An 8,844-nucleotide genomic window follows, 5' to 3' on the forward strand; every position below is an offset into this window, starting at 1 on the left:
ACCTTATTCAAATTCTTTTCGGCATTTCTATTTATTGGAAGTAATATCTTCTTTCTTGGATTTATTTAATTATTTTGAGATATTTATCCAAATTAAATCCAAAACCAAAATATTCTTATTTATTTTTCCATGATTTTCGAAATCTCATATTTTTGGGAGAGGAGAAATTAAGTATTCTATAATTGATTTCTTACTTATTTCTTTCCATGAATGAATTGGAATATTCTAGCCAATCTTGCCTTACTTTATTCTATTAAAGATTTGGAAATTTTTCTGGTGGGAGGAACCTTAAACCACACGCCTACTTCTCATTATTTTTGGAGGATTTTACAAATTTCTCTACTCCGTATTATTTTATTCTACTCCGTGAAATACCAAATTAAATCATAAGCTAATTAAATAGCTATGATTTTCAAAAATCCTCCCCTTATTTCTCCCCATAATTCACGCCTCCCTCCCCCCCAAATCTCTCAAATCTTTATTTGATTTATTCTCCCAAATCTTCAATTAATTGTGGGATATATTATTTCCTAACTCTATAAATAAAACCAAAAACCTAACCCTAAACCCATCTCACACGCCTCCCTCTCAAATCACACGCCCCTCCCCTTGCTCTATCTTCTCCCACACTTGTTTTTCTACTCTACTCAAGATCCTTTCGATTCGCCAAGAGTTTGTTAAAGAATCAAGAGTTATATTCGTTTCTACCGATTGTTTCGTTCAAGAAAGGTACAATCAAACCTCTATTCTTCATTCCTCTCCATCCAAATATTCTTTCGACTCCCTCATGCATCTAGTGAGTGTAGGGATTTTAAATCTAAGGATTTAATCGGTGGGGAATTTGTGTTTGTATTTATGTATGCATTTTGAATGCAATTTTGTGAAGTTTGATTTGAATCTTTGGTGAATGATGTGAGTTTATGGGCAAACATGATTATGAGAACCTTTTAAGCATGATTATGTGTTTTCCAGCATGAAAAGTTGGTGTTTGTTTGATGGAAGATGAAAACCCTATTTTCGAAACTATGAACCTGAAATTTGTGGTGCACGACCAGTAGCTTCTGATCTGTAATTGACACATCAAACGAACTAATTTTGATATGAAATTTTTATTAAGTAAACTTCAAGGTGTTTCTTGTGTCTCGTGTGAATTTCAGCTCTTTTTATCAAAAAATGAATTTTTAATAAATTTTTAAAGTTGACTGCGCAAATCTGCCAGAAACTCGTGTTCTCGCCAAGAATGTTTCGTTTTCTGTTTGACTGACCAAATGACCTCCGATTGATGTGATTCTTGAACTTGAAGTGTCTTCTGAGTCTTGTTAAATTTTCAGCCTTTTTGGGCATTGGATGAATTTATGGTGAATTTTTCAAATGAACTGCGCAGTGCTGTCAGAAATTGTATGTTCCGACCAGAGAGTTTAATATGTGATATGACTGACTAAATGACGTGATTTCGGTGTGAAAATTTTCATGGATGAACTTGAATGTGTCTTCTGTGTTGTGACCAGAATTTAGCTTCATATGAGGTTGGGTGAATTTTTAGTGATTTTTATAAAACGGTCGCGCAGTTCTGCCAGTTTTCTGCTTTGATAAAAGGATATTTATTTTCAAGTTTAAAAGTATTATATGATCCATGTATATCCAAGGAACGTGTTTAATGATGTGATCGCGTGAGATACGTCGAAATATACTATGGTGTGTTTTTCCATCTTTGTGACGAACGTTGGGTTGGGTAATTTTGAGAGAACGGTGAAAGAAACGATAGGACATGCATGGTAATATGTTTTTGTGGAAGGCTGACTTGTGTTGTCGTTGACAAAGGTGATTGTATTCGTGAACTCGAGGAACGAGAGTTGCCATAAGTTGGATTGTGAATTGTTAAGCGAACGAGGTGGGCTTTCTTTTCAAACCTCTTTATTTTTCCGAAAATATGATGTGGTGTTATAAGGGTAGTTTAAAGTGTTATGTCATGCCGTGATTGTTTTGATGTTGAGATTTTTGCCTGATGCCTAGTTCGTTTGAGCTTGCTCCGTTAGGCTATAGGGCTATGTTGAGATTGTGCTTGATGCCTAGTTTGTGAGTTCGCTCCATTAGGCTATAGGGCTATGATAAATGAATTCGGGTCTGAGTAGGGCCGCAAACCCTATCAGGCTGTGTACACAGAGGGGATCGTGAGCCGTCCTTGCTAGTCGGCCGGTCTCGTGGGCGAATAGTGTGGCCACACTTTCGTCGCACTATGGTAAGAGGATGTGATTGATTGATTGATGAGAAAGTGGGGAGATTGTTTTGACCGGCCGGTCTGTGAAAAGTGTTTTTGTGTTTCTCGTGATATTTCTTACTGTATAAAACTCGAGTTCACCGGTATGGATGACATAACTGTTATAAAATGTTTTCGGCATGAGCCCATTGAGTACAACAAGTACTCAGCCCTACATATTATTTTTCTTATGTGCAGGTTGAGCGGGATGTTGCGGTGGATGTTGAGCTGGCTAAAGACCCTAGGATGCGTTGTGTCGTCATACATAGGCGTGATCTATGACTCTCCCTGAACCTTATTTATCCGCTGCTATGTTTTAAATTATGTCTTAAGACCTTAATCTTTTCGTGTTGTGTTTGAATATGTATGGTGGTGTTAGGTTTAAACGAGTGTTTACGTTGTCTTTCTGAAAATGGTGTTTTCCGAGATTTAAGTTAAATGTTCGTTTTACCTTAGTTTTTTTATATATAGTTGTATTTCTTAAGTCAAATTTTTCCGGTGCCCTTTATAAAAGTATGTTTCTTTACGTCTTTTAAAAAAAAAGACCTTAACCTTCTTTAAACTAAGTTGTTTTCTTTCTTTAAGTCTTAAGTTGTTCTTTTAAACTGTTGTCCATGTATGTCGGTCACGATCGCCGCGCTTGTGATACCCCTGGTATGGGCGGTCGTGACAGTTTATTTCTATTATCGTCTTGTATGTTTTAATGTGTGTAATTTATTATTATATTGTGCTTTAATTATTTGAATATCTAATATTTTCTGTTTTAAATTTGAATCATATACTTTTTTATTACAATTTTTAGACATTATTTAAAATATCTAAATTAATTATAAATCAAAATATTAATATAAAATATATGAAAAGGAGAATATTTAATTAGGTTGGGTTGGGGTCACTGATGGAAGTAAAAAAGTTGATGGGGGTTGAATTGAGGGAGGGTTGTGTATGTGGAGGATAGAGAAATAAATATTATATTAAAAGGTTTTTTTTTTTAAATTAACTTCATATATTATATTAAAAGGTTGATTGGGTTAGGTTGAGTGAGTGTCACGGATGGAGATAGTCTAAGTTTGTACTCCCTCCGTCCCGGATAATTTGTCCCATTTTTCCATTTCGCTCCGTTCCACATAATTTGTCACATTTCACTTTTACCATTTTTGGTAATGGACCCCATATTCTAGTAACTCATTACTACTCACATTTTACTATAAAACTAATATATAAAAGTAGGACCCGCATTGCACTAACTTTTTCAACTCACTTTTCATTACATTTCTTAAAACCCGTGCCCAGTCAAAGTGAGACGAATTATCCGGGACGGAGGGAGTAATTTTTTAGTGTGTACTTTAAATGGGACTAAAACACAGAATCTTTTGACGACTATAATTTTTCTCTCTCCTCTCCCAGAACTAAAAGTGCACTCGGCAGAAAGAAATTTTCTCAGGGCACTACTCTAGCTTACACAAATTATCTATTAGTAGTACTTTATTTATAAACTACTACTCCTCCCTCCGTCCCATGTTACTTGCTTTTCGGCTCGTCACAAACTCCTTACACTATTTATAGTTTAAGTTAGAATTAATGCATTTAATTAATATGTTAGTTTAAGTTAAGAGCTCCTTTATTAAGTGATGTCTCATTCCACTTAAAATTTTAATTTAATTATACTAAAAAATCAATATCAAATTTACGGCCTAAAATAAAAAGTGCGAGTAACATGTGACGGAGAGAGTACAAAACAGGATAGATTTTAGTAACTCTTCATACACCAAACAATAACAGCCATGTCCTTGTATCACACGGTGAGAGGTGCACCATTGTCAGCCAGCGTAAGGTGGAGAATCAGAGTAGCTGCCCTAGGTGCCCTGCCAAATCAAACACCAAACAACTTTAATACAAGCACATCTCATATCCATTACAACTTGCAACCCTACTTCAGCCCCAACAAACCAGTGGGGCATTATTTAATCAAGCCAAATAACAGATCAAAATCACCATTGATAAATTTTGACAGGTGATCACCTATGTTCTGGGCCATACTTAGGAAATAAAATAACAGAAAAAATCACAAGAGATATGATTAAAATTGATGAGCTGAGAGTGGGAGAGAGTACCATGACTCAGGAGTTGGGTATACAGAAGCTGAAGTGCCAAAACATGATTGAAGCATATCGGTGTTAATCACACCAGGATTGAGTGCAACAACTGCAATTCCGGGAGGCAGCTCCTTTGCAACTGACCTTGTCAAACCCTCCACTGCCCACTTTGAGGCACAATAAGGAGCCACCTAGTATTTTTCATAATGTGTCATCACCCCATAAGTAACATTGTCCAAAGTAGAGGACGTTAGGCACTTGGGGGTTGAGATTCTGAACTTAAAATATTGGTTATCTTACATCTATCTGATACAGCTCAGCTTTTTGAAATTAATGACCTGACTAAGCAATGTTCACCATACATATCTTTTAAAATGCCTACCTGATCATTTGGTTTTTTAAATGATGTTCATTGACAAGGAATGGGTTATAAAAAGGATTGACCAACACATTAAATCATAACAAAATAGCAATTATCCTTTGATTACCAATGTAGTTAGTCACTATGAGTTAACAACTGAAATAGCATCTATGTAACAGATCGGAATAAAATAATGTAGTAGGTACACATGTTTAAAGCCTCATAATATTAAGTTCTGGTGAAAAAACACATGTGGTAATCTATATTACCTGTGCAGCAGCAGATCTTCCCCATCCAGATGACATGTTGACAATTATCCCTTGCTTGTTCTCAATCATAATTGGAATGAAGTTGCGTAACACATTTGTGGTACCCTTGATGTTTGTATCAATGACATTGTCAAATTCATCTTCTGGAACCTCCCATATTTTATTGTTCCTATTTATGGTCCCAGCATTGTTCACTAGAAAAAAAACTCATGCATTAATCCACATAATATAGAAATACAGGAACCAAATCAAAAACCACATGGGTTCACATATACAAGACCAGCACTTGTGAAGAACTAAAACAATGTTGTCTCGGTTTACTTCTCACATGAAGCAATATAGATATATAAGGAGTATGTAGACCTCAGTCAAGCAAAACACAAAAAAAGATGCTAGTTCAACCACTGTAGTTCTCTGGACACCACTCACACAAATGACAAAACCTAAACGAAAAGCAAACAAAAAAAAAGAAAAGAAACCGTTCAGAGGAAACTCAAAAGCATAAAGAAGTTAAGTTCTTGATGCATCTCTTTAGTTGGTCACCACTGGCAGGGTACTAGAATCATTTACCGGGGCATTACTGAACAATTAAGACAAAATGTTTTTCCTTGAAGCTTATACCATGCCTTAACTCAAGTACCAAGCTCTAGAAGCCTTTACAAACAAGACTAGATTGCTTTCTACTATGGTCTAATGAAGATCATACTAAAAAGTGCTGCTGGATGGAATGTGATTGTAGTCTGATATACTGTGTCTAAAAGGCTTTGCAGGATGTTCCAGCCACTCAACTGATGTATCACAGTCAAAAATTTTATTTAAGCCATCTCCAATTCGTCCTAACTGAGCTCTAAAGTGTTATCTTCGAGTATGCCTACAACTTGCATACTGTATATAAATACATTCTTGGGGTGTTCGGTTGCCAAGATTGAATCTCATGATTAAATATGTATCATGCTTGGTTCATAAGATTGAACCCTACAACTTAATCCTAGATGGATAGTCTCATGATAATTAGTCATAGTGTCCCCCCTCCAACTAAAATAATCCCACAACTTAATCCTAGATGGATAGTCTCATGATATTAGTTCTGGCAACTGAACGCCACCTCCGTGAAACTATTTGTATTTTGCACAACGAAGACACATTTCAATAACATTCTGCAAAATGCAATGACAATATTCAGGCTACATTGCAATAAATGACAGAACAATCTCATGAAATACAATACAAAGAAACTCATAAAGAGAGAACCATTTCCACATAAGAACTACTTAAAGCATCTTCTCCAAAACACTGCTCTTTGAGCCACAAAACAACTATCCAAACCAACAAAAACGAATAATAATAATAATAATAATAATAATAAACCATTAATGCCTAATCGTACCAATTATATCAGGAATAGCCTTCTTCTCCACTACGGCACGCGCCAACTCCTCAACACTACGATTAGACCTCTAATTAACAGCAATTACAGGGGAAAAAAGAGAAGAGAGAAGTAAACGGTCACAGCAGATAGGAAAATTAGTGAAATGAGAAGCATGTGTGATTAATAAAGTAACTACCACGTCAACATTCATGAAAATGTGGTTGTTAGCGTTGGTGCTACCATCAGAGGCGGCGGCGGCGAGCTCGGATTGGAGAGCAGAGAGCTTTTCAGGGGAGCGGGAGCAGCCGATTATGGTATGGCCGCGCTTGGCCAATTCAAGTGCTAGGGCTTTACCGAGGCCGCGGCTGACCCCGGTGATTAGGACTGTCTTGAGATTAGTGGAAGCGGCGCCTGCAACAATGTTCATGGCGCTCGTACCTGCCGGCGTCGGAGGTCTGCCCATCGCCATCGCCTCTTCAACTGTTTGCCCACTCAGAGAAACAAATTTAAACTTCACTCCAAATAACAGAATCGGACTGTATTAAATTTGCAATGCCAGTCAATTTTGTTAACTTGGATTTTGTGGCAATTAATTAGGTTTAAATCCAAACTTGTTATCAAAATTTTTTAAAAATTAAAATTTAGTAATTATTATAAATATTTTTAAGTTATCATCATAATCTAAAGTAGGTTAGGTGAAAAGACTTCCGTGCTCTTTTTTGGAAGAAAAATGGAACTTTTTGTAGAGAAAAAGGATTGGACAAATAATTGTCCAATAAAATGCTAGTTTCTTGAAGAAGTTTTAAAACACATTTGAATAGTTCACTACTATTACTTTATTTTATATAATTAAGTTATTAAATTTATATATTAATTATCCTTATATTTGGGTTATAATTGAAATTGTACTAGAGAATTTAGTTTGCCTTCCATTTATTTAGGTTAAAATTGAAATTTAATCATCATTGCAATACTTTTTCTCCCAAATTAATTCACAAGCTAAGCGACAACACAAATATGTAATGCTTACAATTTTCATCCTATATTTACTCCATTAAAGTTTTTAATTCTTATATTTTAATTCGCCTCTAATTAATTAAACAATACTACTAAGTTTATAGATTAAACTACGGAATAAGATGAAATTATATATATTTAAAATAAAATCTAACTTATAAACTTTGTATAACTTCTTAATATAAAGAGTAGTGTAAATTGTCACATTATTTAAAACAAACAAGATGCATAAATTATTATCGTTATTTTAAGTGATAATTTAATTTTTTTACGTATACGTGGCGGGAAGTAAGAAATTTATTCTTTCCAATATAAAAAATTTATTTAGGCTTTAGCCATGTATATCAAGTTATACTATAATCTGAAATTAAAAGGAAGAAATAAATAGTCAACTAAAATGGGATCGCTGAATAATACAAATTTCTAACTTGACTTCTCAAAGAAGTTTTAAATTTATATGATTTAAATTATTCATATATTTAATGTGGATATTTTAATATTCCATATATATTATTTTTTTATAATTAAGATATTAAATTTATTTGGATTAATGACTTGTATAACACGGTCTATAAACATCTTTACACGTACATATTTTCTTTATTTGTATATTTTATTTTAATTAAATCATACTATTTGATCATTAGTCACACATTTTCTTTTTGTCATTAACTTTATTGTTTTACTTAGGGATGTCAATCGGGCCAGCCCACCGGGTTTCGGGCCAACCCTATTCGGGTTCCGGGTCAATCGGGTGCGGGCTAATCGGGTTGTTATTTTTTCGGGTTATAAAAGTTCAGCCCTAACCCTAAAAGCTCGGGTTTCGGGCTAGCCCATCGGGTTAATCGGGTTGCTACCGATAAAATTAACATGCGATCAATCCAATAAATAATGGTGAAAATTAGTTATATTTATAAAATGTAAAATATTTAATTATGATAAATTTGAGATATATGCGTAAACTCAAATATTAACATTATCAAATACTAATATTTGAGATTTATGCCACATAAAACATAAACATCAAGAAATTTTAAAGCATGTTTAGAAATTTAAATATATTTTTTAGTGAATTTGAAGTTTCTAATTCATTTATCTATTATTATATTAATAAAAACTTATTATATAATTTATATATTTAATATATAAAATGGAAAGTAATTTTTTCAGTAATCTGTATTATAAAATAATCAATGAAGTGTCAAATTAGAGTCAAACAAATAGAACAATATAAATTTTATCGGGTTTTCGGGTCTGGCCCTAACGGGTTGCGGGTTAATCGGGTGCGGGCTAATCGGGCTGTAATTTTATCGGGCTGGAAATTTTCAGCCCTAACCCTATAAATTTGGCGGGCTATTCGGGTCAGCCCACGGGTTGCGGGCTAAATTGACATCCCTAGTTTTACTCCACTTAGATTATAAATTAAAATTACATAAATGTTTCATTCATTAGAGCATCTCCAAGGGGAGAGGTAA

General features: G+C 34.4%; 1 protein-coding gene across 1 annotated transcript; it reads right to left on the reverse strand.

Annotated features, from left to right (window-relative positions):
• Positions 1-3,919: 3,919 nt before the first annotated feature.
• Positions 3,920-6,912, reverse strand: LOC121757214 (NADPH-dependent pterin aldehyde reductase-like). Its single transcript, XM_042152727.1, has 5 exons — positions 6,549-6,912; positions 6,371-6,440; positions 4,984-5,177; positions 4,372-4,544; positions 3,920-4,122 (listed from the first exon to the last, which is right to left on the reverse strand). Exons 1-5 carry the CDS (start codon positions 6,819-6,821, stop codon positions 4,053-4,055), a joined length of 780 nt encoding a protein of 259 aa, XP_042008661.1. The 5' UTR covers positions 6,822-6,912; the 3' UTR covers positions 3,920-4,052.
• Positions 6,913-8,844: the final 1,932 nt, after the last annotated feature.

The sequence above is a fragment of the Salvia splendens genome, chromosome 12, assembly GCF_004379255.2.
Source record: "Salvia splendens isolate huo1 chromosome 12, SspV2, whole genome shotgun sequence".
NCBI lineage: Eukaryota > Viridiplantae > Streptophyta > Magnoliopsida > Lamiales > Lamiaceae > Salvia > Salvia splendens.

Bases quoted from the DNA above. Each gene is read 5' to 3' on its own strand.
- LOC121757214 (XM_042152727.1), bottom strand. From the start codon at position 6,821: ATGGCGATGGGCAGACCTCCGACGCCGGCAGGTACGAGCGCCATGAAC. The intron at 5,178-6,370 runs GTACGATTAGGC...TTTTTTTTCTAG, and splicing joins GGCTATTCCTGATATAATTG to TGAACAATGCTGGGACCATA. The intron at 4,123-4,371 runs GTACTCTCTCCC...TTGATTTGGCAG, and splicing joins TACCCAACTCCTGAGTCATG to GGCACCTAGGGCAGCTACTC.